This window comes from Megascapheus bottae, chromosome 23, assembly GCF_031878675.1.
Source record: "Megascapheus bottae isolate mThoBot1 chromosome 23, mThoBot2.hap1, whole genome shotgun sequence".
Lineage (NCBI taxonomy): Eukaryota > Metazoa > Chordata > Mammalia > Rodentia > Geomyidae > Megascapheus > Megascapheus bottae.
Window position 1 is genome coordinate 31,325,585 of NC_143531.1, and position 19,531 is coordinate 31,345,115.

A 19,531-nucleotide genomic window follows, 5' to 3' on the forward strand; every position below is an offset into this window, starting at 1 on the left:
AGCACACACAAAGACCTGGGTTCGATTCTATGGTACCACATACATAGAAAAAAATCGGACATGGTGTTGAGGCTCAAATGGTAGAGGTCTAGCCTTGAGAAAGTTCAAGGACAGTACTCAGGCCCTTAGCTCAAGCCCAGGACTAGCAAAAATAAAAATAAAAATAAAGCCAGGCGGGTGGCTCACACCTGTAATCCTAGCTATTCAGGAGGCTGAGAGATCTGAGGATCAAGGTTCAAAGCCAGCCCAGGCACAAAAGGACCTGAGACTCTTATCTGTAATTAACCTCTAAAAAATGGGAAGTGGGGCTTGGCTCCAGGGTAGGGTAGTAGTCTTGAGCTGAAGAGCTCAGGGACAATACCCAGGCCCCAGGGTAGTGAGGTAGCCTTGAGCTGAAGGGCTCAGGGACAGTGTCCAGGCCAAGGCCAGGCCCAAGTACAAGCCCCATGACCCACAAAATCATCAATCAATCAATCTAGGCTCTGGTGGCTCATATTTGTAATCCCACCAACTCAGGAGGATGAGATCTGATGACAGTAATTTGAAGCCAGCCAGAACAGGTAGGTTTGTGAGACTCTCATTTCCAATGCCAGTCCGCCCCCCCCCCCCAAAAAAAACCCTGGGAATTTGAGCTGTACCAGCTCAAATGGCAAAGCACCAATTTTGAGTATAAAAGCTAGGACTAGGAAGATGGCGCCAAGACAATGGGGACCCAGGCTAGCTCTCTCCCACAAAAAGAGAGAACCAAGGAATCCCACGAGCCAACTACCTTAAGAAATCACAACAATAAACTCAAGAAGCAACGGAGAAGGACTCAAACCAGAAAATAAATCCAGATAAAGCTTACATCCAACTTTCTCAAAGAATTCGAAACTCGAGGACCCCTCCCCCACACCTCACTGCGGCTCCAAGCCAGGAAAGCCGTGGCAGAGGGTGCCAGGCTGGGAAGCCCCGACCACCGCAGAAACCAGCATAGACCAGGCCAGCAAGTGGCAGAAGCCAGACACAGGAACCAGCACAGACCAGACCAACAAGCAGCGGAACCCAGACGCGGAGCACAGGCGGCGGCTGAGATCCGAGAGGAGTGAATGATTCTCCAACACCGTGGAGCAGCTCACAGCCAAACCCGGAGGAGTGAGTAGCCCAGCGGGTAGACCAGCGGATAACCCAGCGGGTTCCCCAAACCCATTGGGAAAGCAGAGCTGATGGTGAGCTATAGAACCTAACTCAAGACTCCTCCACCTCGCCTGAGAAAGACTGGCAAGTACAAGGGGGCAAGGAATTTAGAATCCTGTCCCTTCCCCCAACAGCCTCCTCCCCCAGGCCATTGACTGGAGACTGACAGGCGGGAGGGTGCTAAGACCCAGCACCCCACCAAAGGGGGGGGGGCAGAGGTGTGCCTGCTCCCACTCGCCCAACAGCCTCCTCCCCCAGGCCATTGACTGGAGATTGACAGGCAGGCGGGCACCAACACCCAGCACCCCACCCAAAGGGGGCAGAGGTGTCCCTGCTCCCACCTGCCCAACAGGCTCCTCTCCCAGGCCACTGGATCTGGAGACTGGGGGGTGCTGAGACCCTGCCTTCCAACAGCGGGTGGGGTGTGCGAGAGTCTAGGATCCAGCATCTGTCCCACCCAAATCTTGAGCCAGGCACCCTCCTGCTGGGAATCTCCAGCAAGACAGCACCAAGGAGCCCCACACAGTCACAGACAGACTCTCAGCCAAAGCAGTGGCAACACAGCAGGGAACTGAAGGGCAGACCAGTAGCCAAGCTCGCCTTCTGAGAGTCAGAAAGGCCCGGCTCTGCCCTTGGAGCCCAGTCCTCAGCTGGGCCCCACCTCTGGGATCAGAGCAGAAACCAGCTGATCTAGCTCAACGCTCCGGGAAACTCCCAAACCCCAGACCCTTGGCCGGGGGCCTCCCCCTGGAAGCAGGGTAGAAAAATCAACCATCCGCCCAGCTTGCTGAGACTGAAGCTCGCAGATCCATCCCACAGCCCACTGTGAGGCCACTGGTTGGGCAGAGAGCTAGTCGTGCATAGGCACACAGCCTCTGGGAACAGGCCGAACACCTGCAAAAACCGCAAGCTCTGACCTAGTCAGCAGCGCAATCAATTTGGCCAAGAACCATAGGTATACACAGATTCCCAGAACCACTGGTCCCAATCCAAGTAAAGACCGCCACCTACTGACCACAGAGCGAACCTACAACAACAGTTCTCGTTGCCTAGGAGAGCACAAACACGAATTACAACATACATAAATAATCAAAGTCCACACAAAGCCCAAAAGGAAACAAGAGTGAAAGGATGAGACAGATGTCACCATCCAAAGAAATGACACCTGAAGAGACACGAAATATGACTCTAATCAAGGACATGATTTTGGACATGACCAAGGAAATAAATGTGGAGTTCCAAAAACAAAAGCGAGGGGCTGGGAGTTTGGCCTAGTGATAGAGTGCTTGCCTAGCATGCACGAAGACCCGGGTTCAATTCCTTGGTACCACATACATAGAAAAAAGCCAGAAGTGGTGCTAAGGCTCAAGTGGTAGCGCTCTAGCCTTGAGAAAGTCCAAGGACAGTGCTCAGGCCCTGAGCTCAAGCCCAGGACCAGCAAAAAAAAAAAAAAGCGAGAATTTTCCAAGGAACTTTTTCTCTTTGAATTCAAAAGAGAAGTGGAAGAAAAGTTCAATACCCTCTCAGCAGACATGATCAGCTCAATGTCCACAATTCAAGCAAAAATGGAGGCATTAAGCAGCAGATGGACTGAGATGGAGAATAGAGACTCAGGAACAGAAGATAAAACACAAGAGCTGAAACAGAACCATTAGCCTGGAAAGATTAGTCAAATTCTACCAGAGAGAGCTCCAGGACCTGGCAGATGCAGCCAAAAAAAAATCTAATCTTTGTATAATAGGGATTGATGCGGGCGCCAAATCCCAGGACAAAGGAATGCAACCCTTATTCACCAAAATCATAGCAGAGAACTTCCCCAACCTCAAAAGGGAAAATACTCACATTATTGACGGTTTCAGGACTCCAAACAGGCAAGATCCTACAAGGAACTCATCTAGACATATCATAGTAAAGACACTAGACCCGAATACCAAGGAATTAATCTTAAATGCTGCAAAAACAAAGAAAGAGCTATACTACAATGGGAAAAAAATGCAAACCCTAAATGCAAGAAAAGCTTGGAAAAACATCATTCATGTCCTGAAGACCAACAACTGCCAACCCAGACTGATATATCCAGCAAAACTAGCATTTACATTTGAGGGAGAAACAAGACTATTTCACGCCAAAGAGAAGCTTTATGAATACGTGCACACTAAACCAGCGTTACAAAAAATATTAATTAATCGAGAACAAATTGTAGAACATCAAGAACCCCCATCAAGAAGCAAATATCTATAATTCACTAAACACAAAAGGGGAAAAAAAAGAGAAAGAAACTTGGAAGTAAAAATAAATAATGACAATGGACACTGACCACCTCCCCTTAATTTCCCTAAATGTGAACGGCCTGGACAATCCAATCCAAAGACACAGAGCCGAAGACTGGATTAAGAAACACCACCCATCCATATGTTGCCTCCAAGAGACCCACCTCACTGCCAAAGACAGAAACAAATTCCAAGTGAAAGGATGGAAACGAATTTTCCACTCCAATGCACCATGCAAAAAAGCAAGAGTAGCAATCTTAATCTCCGACAAAATTAACTTCTCAGTAAAATCAGTACATAAAGATAGAGACGGCCATTACATATTAGTAAAGGGTACAATCCATACCCACAATATTACAGTTATAAACATTTACTCCCCCAACATGGGAGCACCCAAATTTGTCAAACAAACTCTCTTAGAATTACAGAACAAGATAAACTCAAACACAATCATACTGGGAGACCTCAATACACCACTCTCAACAAATGACAGGTCAACTCAACAAAAGTTAAGCAAAGACACCATCGACTTGAACGACACCATAGCCCAGCTGGGCTTAAAAGATATACACAGAGTCTTCCACCCAATGGCGAAACTTTTTACATTTTTCTCAGCAGCACATGGAACACACTCCAAAATAGATCATATAACAGTTCACACAGAAAACTTAAGCAGATACAAGAGGACTGATATAATCCCATGCAGTCTATCAGACCACAGTGGAGTCAGACTAATTCTGAACAATGCAGTCAAAGTCAAAAAACATTTAATCACTTGGAAGCTGAACAACACACCTCTGAATAACTCCTGGGTAACAGATGAGATCAGAAAAGAAATTAAAAACTTCCTTGAATGTAATGACAATCGAGAGACATCACAAAGGAACTTATGGGACACAGCAAAGGCAGTTCTAAGAGGCAAATTCATCGCACTAGCAGCGCATATTAAAAAGACAGAAGAAGAGCATGTAAATAACCTAAAAAAAAAACCCTGAAACTCCTAGAGTAGGAGCAAGAAAAAGTTAATTCTAAAACAACTAGAAGGACAGAAATAACAAAAATAAAATCAGAAATATCAGAGACTGAAATAAGGTCTACTATACACAAAATTGACAAATCAAAAAGTTGGTTCTTTGAGTCAACAAAATAGACAGACTCCTGGCAAGATTAATCAAAAAAAGGAGAGGGGAGACTCAAATAAACAAGATTAGAGACCCGACAGGAACAATCACAACTGATATCCAAGAAATTCAGTCCATAATGAATAAGTAATGCCAGGGCCTATATTCAAAGAAACAAGAAAATCTAGAAGAAATGGATGATTTCTTAAATAAATATAGGCTACCCATACTGAACAACAATGAGGTAAACAAATTGAATAAACCAATCTCTTACAAAGAAATTGTGGAAGCAATCAGGGAAATGCCAACCAAAAAGAGCCCAGGTCCAGATGGTTTTACTGCGGAATTCTACAAGACATTTACAGATGAAATAACACCTAGACTCTTGAAACTCTTCCGAGAAATAGGAGCAGAAGGAGCAATACCAAACTCATTTTATGACGCTAATATTACTCTCATCCCCAAACCAGGGAAAGACCCAACAAAAAAAGAAAACTACAGACCTACCTCTCTAATGAACACAGATGCAAAACTCCTCAATAAAATATTAGCCAACAGAATCCAGAAACAAATTTTAAAAATCATACACTACGATCAAGTAGGCTTCATCCCACAGATGCAAGGCTGGTTTAACATTCACAAATCAATCAATGTAATACATCACATCAATAGAGCTAAGGATAAGAATCATATGATAATTTCTCTGGACGCGGAGAAGGCATTTGACAAAACACAACATCCATTCATGTTGAAAGCACTAGAATAAGAGGTACATTCCTCAAAATAGTTAAAGCCATGTATGAAAAACCTATAGCCAGTATTATGCTAAATGGTGAAAGACTAGAACCATTTACCTTAAAATCAGTAACTAGACAGGGATGCCCACTCTCTCCACTTCTCTTCAACATAGTGCTGGAACCCTTAGCCAGAGCAATAAGGCAAGAAAAGGACATCAAAGGGATCCACATAGGGAAAGAAGAAATTGAACTATCCCTATTCGCAGATGACATGATCCTCTACTTGAGTGACCCAACAAACTCCACTCCCAAACTCCTAGAATTAATAAACTACTTTAGCAAAATGGCAGGATACAAAATTAAACTTCAGAAGTCAGTAGCCTTCTTGTACACCAACAATACACAAATAGAAGGCCAAATCAAGAAAATGATCCCATTCGCAATAGCCCCCAAAAGAATAAAATACTTAGGATTAAACTTAACCAAAGATGTAAAGGAATTATTCAAGGAAAACTATAAAAGCCTAACGAAAGAAATTAAAGAGAACACTAGGAAATGGAAAGACATCCCATGCTCATGGCTAGGGAGAACCAACATAGTGAAAATGGCTATAATGCCAAAATTGATATACAAATTCAATGCAATCCCCATCAAAATCCCAACGACATTCTTTACGGAAATAGAAGATATAATCCAAAGATTCATATGGAACAAGAAAAGACCTAGAACAGCCAAAACAATTCTAGGCAAAAAGAGCAATGCTGGTGGTATTACAATACCAGACTTCAAACTCTACTATAGAGCCATAATAACAAAAAACGTTTGGTATTGGCACAAAAACAGACCAGAAAATCCGTGGAAACAGAACCACATACCTACAGGCAACTTGTATTTGACAAAGGAGCCAAAGATATACAGTGGAACAAACACAGTCTATTCATTTATTGGGGCTGGCAAAACTGGGCAGCCACATGCAGAAAACTAAAAATTGACCCTAGCCTTTTGCCATGCACAAGCATTAACTCAAAGTGGATCAAAGACCTCAATGTCAGACCGGAAACCGTGAAACTGCTACATGATAAGGTAGGAGAGACACTGGAACTCATAGGCACAGGCAAAAGATTCCTGAACAGAATCCCAGGGTCACAACAGATTGGAGAGAGACTCGATAAAGGAGACTACCTAAAAATAAAAAGTTTCTGTACAGATAAAAGCACAGTCGAGAATCAGGAGCGCGGCCTAGTGGTAGAGTGCTTGCCTAGCACGCACTAAGACCCAGATTCGATTCCTTGGTACCACATACATAGAAAAAAGCTGGAAATGGTGCTGAAGCTCAAGTGGTAGAGCTCTAGCCTTGAGAAAGCCCAGGGACAGTGCTCAGACCCTGAGCTCAAACCCAGGACTGGAAAAAAAAAAGCATAGTCGCAAAAGTAGAGAGACAGCCAACCAACTGGGAAAAGATATTCACCAATAATACATCTGACAAATGCTTAATATCCAGTATCTACAGGGAACTCAAAAAACTAATCCCCCCCAAACCCAACAAACCATTCACTAAATGGGCAAGGGAACTAAAGAGAGACTTATCAGAGGAAGAGATTAAAATGGCAGAAAAGCATATGAGAAAATGTTCATCATCTATGGTCATAAAGGAAATGCAAATAAAAACAACCCTAAGATACCATATGAGAAAATGTTCATCATCTATGGTCATAAAGGAAATGCAAATAAAAACAACCCTAAGATACCACCTTACCCCAACAAGAATGGCCAAGATTTTGAACTCAATGACAGTTGCTGGTGGGTTTGTGGAGAAAAAGGAACCCTACTACACTGCTGGTGGGACTGTAAACTAGTTCAGCCATTCTGGAAAGCAGTATGGAGGTTTCTTAAAGAACTGAAAATAGACCTTCCCTATGATCCTGCCATACCACTTCTGGGCATCTACCCTGAACATCATAACCCAAGATATGATAAGGACACCTGCTCAGCTATGTTCATCTCTGCACTATTCACAATAGCCAGGCGATGGAAACAATCCAGATGCCCTACTGCAGATGAATGGATACAGAAAATGTGGTATATATACACAATGGAATTCTACATAGCCAACAGACAAAAAAAAGAAAATCTTACCTGTAGAGCACATCCTCTTGCAACAGCTTCATCAGCATTTAAGGTGGTACTTATGTCTTTAAGAAAAAATTTAGTGATTTGTTCCTTCACTGCAGGAATTCGTGTTGCTCCTCCTACAATTTCTATACTACTTATGTCTTCACATTGTAAGTCTGGAAGGTTAAAATTTTTTTAAAAAAGAAAAACAAGATAGTCTTAAAAATTGGGCTCTGGAGAGGAATATTAGAAAAGTGACAATAGAGACACTGAGTTTTAAAGGAGCTATTCAATGTTCTGATTTCACCTCACAAATCTCTATGGAAGGCATTTTCATTGAAATACTAAAAGTAATAAAGTACAAGGTCCTGAATTCATACTCAGTACCATGAACAATTTTCAAAAATCAAGCCTGCTTTCTACTTCAATTTCATTTTAAAACCATGTTCACATATGAACATCTCAGAGCATTAGCTTATGATATAAACAGTAAATGAAATAATTATTACAAAGTTTGCTTTGTAGTATCTGGCCTACCTTATGAATGAAGGATGGTTTACAGAGCTGGATGTGGAGGCTAATGCCTCTGACTCCACCTCCCAACTTTTCTGTATAACTACTGAAAGATTAAAAGATAGGGGGTGACAAGTGCCGGTCATCCCAGCTACTCAGGCTGTCCAGGCTGCTCTAGCTATAAATGGAAGACCTTATTCAAATAATAATGAAAAGGGCTTCGAGTAAGGACTGAATTGACAGACTTCCAGCTTCGCAAGTACAAGGTACAGAAACCCAGTCCCCCCTAAAAAAGAGATCAAGTGGGCATGCTGTATTCACCACTGTAATCCTAGTTACTTGGGAGGTGAACACTGGGAAAAAGCCCAGTGCAAGACCAGCCCAGGCAGAAATCTAATTAGACACCACTCAACTAACAAGCCAGGTATTATGGAGCACACCTGCAATCTCATCTATGCAGGAAACAGACTGAAAGGGTTAGTACTCACCAAAGAGAGAGAGAGAGAGAGAGAGGGAGAGAGAAATGATGAGGGAAAGGATGACACTGTCAAAATAGAAATTTATTCTCTACCAGATTTATGTAATTATAACTTTTCTGTATATCACCTTTATAATAATAATAAAATTTTTTAAAATGGGAATCTTTTAATTTTAAAGAAATCTTTAAAAAAATCTCTGTTGTATGATCTACTTTCTATATAACAATCTCTACTTACTAGCTTGCTCCATTACTGCTTTCAATGGTGGTTCAACCCTAGCAAACAGGGAAGCACATAATTGTTCAAATTGAGCCCTGTAAAAAAATAAAATTTTGTCATTTTGAGATTAAAAAGCTGAGTTATTTTACTTCAGAAGTAACAGAAGTAATAACCCAAATATGATATAAGCAATAAAGTCAGTACACAGTTCTCAGTCTGAAAATAAATATGGGCCAGGCACTAGTAGCTCACGCTTGTGATAGTAACTTAAGGTGGCTAAGATCTGGGGATCATGGTTCTAAGCCAGCCCAGGCAGGAAAGCCTATGAAATTCTTATTTACAATTTACCAGAAAACCAGTAGTAGAGCTATGGCTCAAAGTGGCAGAGTACTAACCAGCCTCGAGCAAAAAAACTCAGGGATGGGAAGGAATGAGGGACAGGTAACCATTCAAAAAGAAATGTACTGAGTTGGGAATGTGGTTTTAGTGGTAAGAGTGCTTGGTTAGCTTGCATGAAGTAAGAAAATGCCAGATGAAGGCAGGCGTGGTGGCTTACACCTGTAATCCCAGCTACTCAGGAAGCTGAGATCTGAGGGTCAGGGTTCAAAGCCAGCCCTAGCACAAAAGGACCTGAGACTCATCTCCAATTAACCTATAGAAAACGGGAAGTGGGGCTTGGTTCAAGGGTAGGGCAGTAGCCTTGAGCTGAAGAACTCAGGGACAGTGCCCAAGCTGACTTCAAGCCCCATGATCCACACATTAAAAAAAAAATTAAGTAAATAAAAGAAAATGCCAGAAGTGGCATTGTGGCTCCAATGGCAGTGTGCTAGCTTTGAGCAAAAAGAAGCTTGAGACAGTGCACAGGCCCTGAATTCAAGCCCCAGGACTAGCCAGAAAAAAGAAAAAGAAATATACTCATTACACCTTATCATCTTTACAATAAATGTTAAAAAAAATAAAAGCTCAGAGATAGTACCCAGGCCCTGTGTCAAGACCCATGACTGACAAAAAATTAAATTAATATGTGTATATATATATATGTATATATATATGTATATATATATTCACCTGTTCATCTTACTGGAAACATCAAGGTCATTCATGAAGCACTCAATGTTCAAAGGAAGATCTGATGCATTTGCACTCATTAGCTTCTTCAGTTTTTCACATTCCTGATATAAACGCAACAAGGCCCGAGAGTTTTCTTTCACATTTATCTTATATTTGGTCTTGAACTCATCACAGAAGTAGTCTACTAAAGCCTCATCAAAGTTTCTGCCACCCAAATATGGATCAAAGGTAGTAGCCAACACCTGTTTAATTGAAAGAACATAACTATACTTTCAGAACTTAATTTTCTTATCCCCCATCCCAAAAAAAACCTAATACAAAAAATTTAAAAATTAATTTAAGGGCTAGAAGTTTGGCCTAGTGGTAGAGTGCTTGCCTAGCATGCACGAAGACCCAGATTAGATTCTTTGGTACCACATACATAGAAAAAAAGATGAAAGTGGTGCTGAGGCTCAAGTGGTAGAGGTCTAGCCTTGAGAAAGTCCAAGGACAGTGCTCAGGCCCTGAGCTCAAGCCCAGGACTAGCAAAAAAAATAATTTAATTTAAAAATTAAACGTTACAACAGGCTTAGGAATGTGCCTTAGCGATAGAGTACTTTCCTAGCATGCATGAAGCCCTGTGTTCAATTACTCAGTACTACATAATCACAAAAGGCCTGAAGTGGTGCAGTGGCTCAAGTGATAGTGCTAGCACTAATCAAAAAAAGAAGCTGGGCACCAGTGGCTCACGCCTGTAATCCTACCTACTCAGAAAGCTGAGAACTGAGGATCAAGGTTCAAAGCCAGCCTGGGCACCAAAGTCCATGAGGCTCTTATCTCCAATTAACTGCCAGAAAACTGGAAGTGGCACTTGTGGCTCAAATGGTAGAGCACTACTAGCCTTGAATTGCTCAGGGACAGTGAGTGTCCAGGCAAAGAGTTCAAGTACCATGACTGACCAAAAAAAAAAAAAAGAAAGAAAGAAAGAAAGAAAGAAAAAACTTCAGGGACTGTGCCCAGTGTGCCCAGGCCCTGAGTTCAAGCTCCAGAATTGGCAAAAAAAAAAAAAAGTTAAGAAAAAAAAAGTTCAAACAAAGCTGAGGAACTTTTTCAAATCAGATTTGTGACAATTTTGGAATTAGAATTGAATTGTCCTTTATAACTAGCTTATAAATTTTCCTATTCTAGACATTCTGAAATAACTGAATTACAACAAACAAGAAGTTCCTCAATCCAGTGATAGCGATTCTACACTAGCACTGAGCCAGAATATGACACTCTATAATCAAGATTTCTAGTCACTTTCCCTAGTGTAAAATGACTATTTAAAATCACTACTAAAAAAAGAGTTCTACTGCTGATCTATTTTTTTTTAATTTCTTCATTAAAATATGTGTATGTGGACAGAGGCCTTGGTAGCCCTGGGTTCCATTCCCTAGAACCACAAACACAGAAAAACCCAGAAGTGGCACTGTGGCTCAAGTGTCAGAGTGGTAGCCTTGAGCAAAAAGTGTCCAAGGACAGTGCCTAGACTCTGAGTTCAAGCCCCAAGACTGGCCAAAAAAAAGGGGGTGGGGGATAGCTGGGTATGGTGGCTGATGCCTGTAATCCTAACTACTCAGGAGGCTGAGATCTGAGGATCAATGTTGAGGTTCAAAGCCATCCCAGGCACAAAAGGACCAAAGACTCTTATCTCCAATTAAGCCATCCCAGGCACAAAAGGACCAAAGACTCTTACCTCCAATTACTCTCTAGAAAATAGGAAGTGGGGCTTGGCTCTAGGGTAGGACGGTAGCCTTGAGCTGAAGAGCTCAGGGATAGCGCCCAGGCCAAGTTCAGGGCCCATGACCCCCTCCCTCCCCATACACACACAGCTAGGATCATAGGCCTGAGCCACGGTGCCCAGCCTACAACATTCTTTTTAAGTTAAAATTTAAGGAGAAAGAGGATGAGGGGGGTTGAATACTGTTCAAAGAGTATTTGCAACTATTAAACAATGAAAATAAAATAGAACAATGAAAACGGTTAAAATTGTTTTGGGAAGCAGGGCATAGAAGAGTGCTAGAAAGAGTGAGATTAGAAAATACTTTAAATATGTATGGAAAATGTAACAATGAAATTGTCCTTCAAACCTATTATAAATCAATTTAAAAAAACAATAAAATCAAGCAATAGGCCAATTTATATCCTAAACTGTCTTATATTATGTTGGAGTAACATCTCTTTAAAGATGTTATAGGCCAGGTGCCAGCAGCTCACACCTGTAATCCTAGCTACTCAGGAGGCTGAGATCTAAGGATCATGGTTCAAAGCCAGGTCAGGCACAAAAGGACTGTAAGACACTTATCTCCAATTAACTACCAGAAAACCAGAAGTGGCACTGTGGCTCAAAATGGTAGAGGCCCTACTCTTGAGCAGAAGAGGTCAGGGACAGCACCCAGGCCCAGAGTTGAAGCCCCATGACTGACCAAAAAAAAAAAAAAAAAGTTACAGTATTATAACCACAAGACAAAAGGCTCCTTTAGATAAAATCAAACCACTTTATCTTTAGCTATATTTACATATATAATGGAGAATATAATTCTAAACACAGTCCATGTAAAAATGATTCATGCTATATACATAGAAATTACAATTAGGAGTCCTAGATGGAAAAATTTCTAAAAAATTATGCAATATTTGAGGAAATGTTTCCTAAAAGTATAATTACAAGTAATTTATATTTCTGTTTCCTGGTAGCTGGCTTAAATGCCTAAAGCAATACAGTAATAAAACCTAGTAAATATTATAGCAGTAGTAAATCATTTTGTTCTTAAAAAATTCTAGAAATTACTGATATTATCCTCAGACAAGGAAAATAAGGCTTTCTCATGATCACACTTTTTTTTTTTTTGCCAGTCCTGGGGGCTTGAACTCAGGGCCTGGCACTGTCCTTGGACACTTTTTGCTCAAGGCTAGTGCTCTGCCACTTGAGCTATAGTGACCACTCCCAGTTTTTTCTGTATATGTGGTTCAGGGGAATTGTGCATGCTAAGCAAGCACTCTACCACTAGGCCAAGCTCCTGGCCAATGGTCACAGTTTTTAAAGAGCAAAGGAAGAATATAAGCCTGGCTCTTAAGGTACTCTACATAGTCTGTGCTCTTATTCATTCAAGTTAAATATAGTAACTCATTTATTTACTTACTTTAAGTTTTCCTTTGTTAAAAGCACAAACCGAGACCTGATAGGCAGAATGTCCCATATCAATAAATACTACATTTCTTGGTTTCTCATCTAACGGGGGAAGATCTTGTTTATAAATTCCATATGCTAGTGCAACTGTATAAGAGCAAAAAAATAGATTAATTCTAGTATAGTAATTGCTTAGAAAACAAGAGAAAGTCACTTTGATACTGTACTTTAATAGATAGTACAGTAATCTATAAATCTATATTAGATTCAACCTATACTATTAGATTCATATATAACTCTACAATAATAACAATTATTCAAATTCAAGTATAAATGTAACCTTTGTGAAAATATTGTACTCCAAAGCAACAAGCTTACAAGAAGCAGTACATAGAAAGACGTTAAAAGAAACGCTTTGAAATTAGAACAAAACCTGTTTAAAATTACAGACTGGTTACCTGCAGTGGTTTCATTCATCAATCTTAAACAATTTAAGCCTGCAACTTGGGCTGCAGCCATCACAGATCTTCTTTCAGCATCAGTGAAAAAGCTAGGAATCTGATATTTAAGAGATAATTATGGTATATTAGTTTGGCAGTATTAGGGTTTGAACTCAAGGCTTGTGCTTATGAGGCAGGTACTCTAACTTTGAGCTATACAGCTCCAGGACCCCCCCCCCCTCCTTCTTGTGGGTTTATTTATTTATTTACTTTTTGGCCAGACCTGTGGCTTGAACTCAGGGCCTGGGTACTGGCACTGGCACAAAAACAAAACAAAAAACATTATATATATTTCCTCTGAAGTTTTTCTATAAATTAAGGCTGCAATCTTATAGTTTCTCATACTTCTGTCAAATTAAAAGTATTTTATCTCATAAATTTCAAGAAGGCTAATTTTAAATATGTTTATGTGTAAAGTAACTTGGGGCCCTGCCAATTTTAAATATGTCTCCAAGTAGTAGTATAATTGTACAATTACCAAAAGAAGCTTTCAACTTTAGAATTTGCAAAACTGGATTTGAAAATATCCTATATATCACAGGGTGATTCTGAAGATTAAATGGGTTAAGTCATAAAATAGTTAATCCAATCGTTAATACTAATATTTACTATGAATGAAAAATAGTCAACTGTAACTTCTTTCCCATTAAAAAATTCTAGGATGGGAGTTTGGCCTAGTGGTAGAGTGCTTGACTAGCATGCACGAAGACTTGGGTTCGATTCCTCTGTACCACACACATAGAAAAAAGCCAAAAGTGTTGCCGAGGCTCAAGTGGTAGATCTCTAGCCTTGAGAAAGCCCAAGGACAGTGGCTCAGGCCTTGAGCCCAAGGCCAGGACTGGCAACAAATAAAATTCTAAATACTGGGGCTAGGATGAAGCTCTAGCTTGAGAAAGTCCAAAGACAATTCTCAGGACTGAAAAAAAAAATTCTAAATACTGGCCGGGAACATAGCCTAGTGGTAGAGTGCTTGCCTAGCAAGCATGAAGCCCTGGATTCCATTCCTCGGTACCACATACATAGAAAAAGCACGAAGTGGCACTGTGGCTCCAGGAGCAGAGTGCTAGCCTTGAGCAAAAAGTGTCCAAGGACAATGCCCTGGGCATGAGTTTGAGCCCCAGGACTGGCCAAAAAAAAAATCTAAACACTAATGAAAACATATATTTACTAAATTTATTATTTATAATCTGATTCATTTTTGGGGGGAGGGGGGGAGGTCCTGGGGTTTGACCTCTGAGCCTGGGCACTGTCCCTGAGATCTTCAGCTCAAGGCTACAGCCCTACTCTTAAGCCACAGCCCTACTTCCTGTTCTCTATTGATTAAATGGAGATTAGAGTCTCATGTTCTTTAGTGCCTGGACTGGCTTTGAACCACAATCCTCAGATCTCAGTCTCCTGATTAGCTAGGATTACAGGCGTGAGCCACTGCTTCCGGCTTGATTCAAGTTTTTAATGATATACAATTCAAATTTATGTAGTCAAATTTAATAGCAGAAATATAGCCAGGCTCCAGTGACTCCTGCCTGTAATCCTTGCTACTCATCAGGATCGCCATTCCAAGTCAGCCTAGGAATGAAAGTCCATAAGGCCCGTATTGCCAGACAACTGGAAGTAGTCCTGTGGCTCAAGTGGTAGAGCTCTGGCCTTGAGCTGAAAAATTCAAGCCCTATGACCAATGGGGGGGGTGAGGGGCAGAGATAGTTATCTATCTATCTCTATATCTCTCTCTCTATATATATATATATACACACACACGTGTGTGTGTATGTGTGCATTATATTCACATTTGAGTTAAAATGGGCAAGTGATAGAGTGCCTGCCTACCATGCATGAAGCCCTGGGTTCAATTCCTGAGTACTACACACACAGAAAAAGCCAGAAGTAGCACTGTGGCTCAAGTGCCAAAGTGGCAGAATGCTAGCCTAGAGAAAAATGTGTCCAAGGACAGTGCCCAGGCCCTGAGTTTAAGCCCCAGGACTGGCACAAAAAAAAACCAAAAAAATTTAATTCAATGTTATTTCCAAATGAACTTGGGTAAATAATATATTCAACTTCTGATTCCCAAATGAAAACTTTTAACCTATACCATAAAATGTCAAGGTTCTTATAGGTAGAAAAGTAAATGGTGCTTACAGAAAAGTTAATCCTAAACTTTTATCATGTATGTATGTATGTATGTATGTATGTATGTATGTATGTATGTATGTATGGTGTTATTTTTGGTGGTAGTCTTAGGGCTTGAACTCAGGCCTGGGCACTGTTCCTAAGCTTTTGTGCTCAAGGTTAGGGCTCTAACAATTTGAGTCACAGTTCTACTTCCAGCTTTTGGGGTGTAAGAGTGTTAGGACTTTACTGTCACGGATGATTTTAAACCATGATCTCAGCGTCCTATGTAGCTAGGATTACAGGTGTGAGCCATTGGTACCTGACTAAAATAATTTCTTTGAAAAGGAGAAGTAAAAATGAATTTAAGTTATTTGCTAGATAAGGAACCAAAGTAGACAGGAAAGAAAAACGTTTCTATATAATGTTAATACACTGGAAAATATGATTTACAACTTACTGAAATTACACAGTCAGCCACTGGTTTCTTCAAAGCATTTTCTGAGGTCTCTTTAAGCTTAGCCAACAGCATTCCAGTAACTTGCTCAATTGCAAAAGGTCTCTCTTCTTCTAAGTACCGCACCTAAAACAAACACTGTGATACTAAGTCCTTTTTTTTTTAATCTACAAAAGAGGTATTTGTTAGTGAAAAGGACAAAAGGGAGTTTCAATTATGGAGGACTGTCATTTCATAATTAGAACTTCATTGAAAACAGTGACAGAAACTCACATTTAGAAGATTCCAATGTCTTACCACGTAAATTTCTTTCTTTTTTTTTTTTGGTAGGTCATAGTATTTGAACTCAGCCTGGACATTGTCCCTGAGCTCTTCAGCTCAAGGCTACCGCTCTACCCTAGAGCCAAGCCACATTTCCCCCACAATCTCCCCACTCCCAGTTTTCTAGAGGTTAATTGGAGATAAGAGTCTCAGGTCCTTTTGTGGCCAGGATGGCTTTGAACCTTGGTCCTCAGATCTCAGCCTCCTAAGTAGCTAGGATTATGGGTGGGAGCCACACTGGCCAAGTAAATTATCTTTAAGTGTCTCTAATCTCTTACAACCCCACCTCCCACAAAAGAAATTTTCTTTTCTTTTCTTTTTTTTTTTTTTTTGCTAGTCCTGGGGAGTGAAATCAGGGCTCAGGCACTGTCCTTGGGCTTTCCCCAAAGCTAGTGCTCTACCACCTGAGCCACAGCACCACTTCCAGCTTTTCTATGTATGTGGTACTAAGGAACTGAACCTGGGTCCTTCATGCATGCTAGGCAAGCACTCTACCACTAGGCCAAACTCCCAGCCCCAAAAGAAATTTTCATCATTGGTTCTGCAAGTATGATACAGTAAACAATGAAGGAGAAAAAGACCAAATAAAATCAGAAAAGATTTCCGTATTAAAAAAAGGCAGTGCTCAGGCCCTGAGCTAAAAGCCCAGGACTGGCAAAAAAAAATAAAAGAAATTGGGAAAGTGGCATTGTGGCTCAAAGAGTAGGGCAGTAGACTTGAGCCAAAGACAACACCCAGGCCCAGAGTTCAAGTCCAACAACCAATCAAAAAAAAAAACAAACCAGAAAGCAAGAAAGGAAGAAAGAAAGTGGATGTGGATGGTGCAGTGCTGGTGGCTCACACCCATAATCCTAGCTATAGCTACTCAGGAGGCTGAGATCTGAGGATCTTGATTCAAAGCCAGCCCAGGCACAAAAAACAGAAAACCAGAAATGCTGCTGTGGCTCAAGTGGTAGTGTGATAGCCTTGAGCTGAAGAGCTTCGGGACAGCGCCCAGGCCCAGAGTTCAAGCCCCATCACCCCCAACAACAACAACAACAAAAGTAACCAGGAGTTGGTGGCTCACACCTATAATCCTAGACACATAGGAGGCTGAAATCTAAGGATCATGATTCAAAGCTAGCCTAAAGCACACACACACACAAACAAATCCAATTTACCACTCAAAAACTGGAAGTGATGCTGTGGCTCAAAGTGGTTGAGTGCTAGCCTTGAGCAAAAAGAAGTCAGGAACAATATCCAGGCCCTGCATTCAAGGCCCCAAACAAAGACAAAAACAAAGTAGAGAAATAAAGCACATGCCATGGTTTTAGTATAACTATTAGAGATACAATAGATCAGTATTCCTTTTGTTTCATTTTTAAAAGTTAGGAGCGGAGTTTGGCCTAGTGGTAGAGTGCTTGCCTAGCATGCACGAAGAACTGGGTTTGATTCCTTGGTACCACATACATAGTAAAAAACTGGAAATGGTGCTATGGCTCAAGTGGTAGAGCTCTAGACTTGAGAAAGCCCAAGGACAGTGCTCAGGCCCTAAGTTTAAGCCCAAGGGCTGGCAAAAGAAAGAAAAAAAAATTGCCACTTGGATATGTTTGTACTACATTCCAAGGAAGAAATGTTAGACTGTGATTTACAAGTAACAAAACTATCAATTGGTTTTCTTTCTTCTTTAGTGTGACCATGTAGCTGTACTCTAGGGAAATAAAAATTACCTTAACTCCTGCACTTCCATTAGGCATCTTCTGCAGTTCATAAGGAAGCCTGATTCTCTCCGTTTGCACAATGGGATCGTCGAATGCTCGCCCATGAAGTTTTTTGAAGCCATGTATTGTATTTCTTACGTTTGTGACTATCTGTTGGCAGTAAAACACTTGCATTAGGTAAAACATTTGCATTATCAATTACATAATAAATGCAAAACAAAGTACTATCCTAAAATATATATATATATATATATATATATATATATATATGTTGTTGTTTTTTTTAACCAGTCATTGAGGCTTGAAATCAGGACCTAAGTGCTGTCCTTGGGCTAGAGCTCTACCACTTGAGCCACGGCACCATTTTTGGCTTTTTTCTATGTATGTGGTAAGGAGGAATCGAACCTGGGTCTATATGCATCTTAGACAAGCACTTTGCCACTAGGCCAAACTCCTGGCCCCCATCCAAACATTTAAATCCACCAAATTCCTTTACCCTGTACATTCAAGTTCAGAATTACATAGTCATTTTTCTAGTTTCTAACCAGTGGAAGGTTATACAGCAAGAATGTATGTATCATTAAGTATTGTCTCAAATTCTTTTCTAAGATTTTTCTCTATTCAAAGGAGAATAAAAGCTTAAAACTTTTTAAATAATGAATTTTTGTAAGTCATCTTTATTCAACTGAATATATTTACTCTAGAGAATGAGTAACCTTGATTTCTTACTTTCATGTGTATTTCAAAATATCTTTTAAAATATTATCCAGTTTTTGCCAGATACTAGTGGCTCATGCCTGTAATACTAGCTTCAAAGGAGCCTGAGATACAATGATTGCAACTCATAGCTAGCCTAGGCAGAAAAGTCCAAAATTGGAAGGAGAGCCATGGCTCAAAGGGTACAGTACCAACCTTAAGTGAGAAGAAAGCTAAGCAAGAGCTGTGAGTCCCTGAGTTCAAGTTCCAGTACTGGCACCAAAAAAATTACATATAGTTCGTGCATGTAAATATATGTTACATGTATAATATTTATGATCTAGTTTATTTTCTTCTGAATACCTAATTTTAATGATTTACATGTTGATCTCACTGCTGAGAATTACTCTTAAGCTAGTAAATTAATCCCTTCCATGCAGCATAATTTATGAATAACTTATATTCTGACAGTAATACTTATCCAGTTAACAGGTAATTTAAACTACAGAGTACTACTGAGATCCAGTATGTTAGTGACTTATAAATCTTGAGATTCAATTGTAAGATGTAAACTATAGCAAAGCTTGATTAATTTGATACTTAGGAGAAATTATTTTATAGGCTTCTTTCTTTAAAAACTCTGAGGGGGGAGGGAAATGGGGACCAAGACATGAGAAAGGGTATCAATGTATGTGAAGTAATGCACCTTCCATCTGGTGAATGTAATGTAACCCTTCTATTAATTACAATAAAAAATATATGGTAAAATTTTTTTTTTCAAAACTGATAATTGGGGACAGGAGTTTGGGCTAGTGGTAGAGTGCTTGCCTAGCATGCATGAAGACCCAGGTTCGATTCCTCGGTACCACATACATAGAAAAAAGCCGGAAGTGGTGCTGAGGCTC

The 19,531-nt window shown here is 40.5% G+C and overlaps 1 protein-coding gene across 2 annotated transcripts in view; it reads right to left on the minus strand.

Annotated features, from left to right (window-relative positions):
* Hspa4l (heat shock protein family A (Hsp70) member 4 like) overlaps positions 1 to 19,531 on the minus strand; it is a 54,071-nt gene that overhangs the window by 22,339 nt on the left and 12,201 nt on the right. For both annotated transcript variants that reach the window (XM_090356974.1, XM_090356975.1), the window contains exons 4-10: positions 17,940 to 18,080; positions 15,913 to 16,035; positions 13,308 to 13,407; positions 12,863 to 12,996; positions 9,696 to 9,940; positions 8,646 to 8,722; positions 7,441 to 7,592 (exon numbers count right to left, since the gene is read on the minus strand). In XM_090356974.1, coding sequence (XP_090213100.1) covers positions 7,441 to 7,592; positions 8,646 to 8,722; positions 9,696 to 9,940; positions 12,863 to 12,996; positions 13,308 to 13,407; positions 15,913 to 16,035; positions 17,940 to 18,080 — 972 coding nt within the window. The remainder of the gene's footprint in view (positions 1 to 7,440; positions 7,593 to 8,645; positions 8,723 to 9,695; positions 9,941 to 12,862; positions 12,997 to 13,307; positions 13,408 to 15,912; positions 16,036 to 17,939; positions 18,081 to 19,531) is intronic.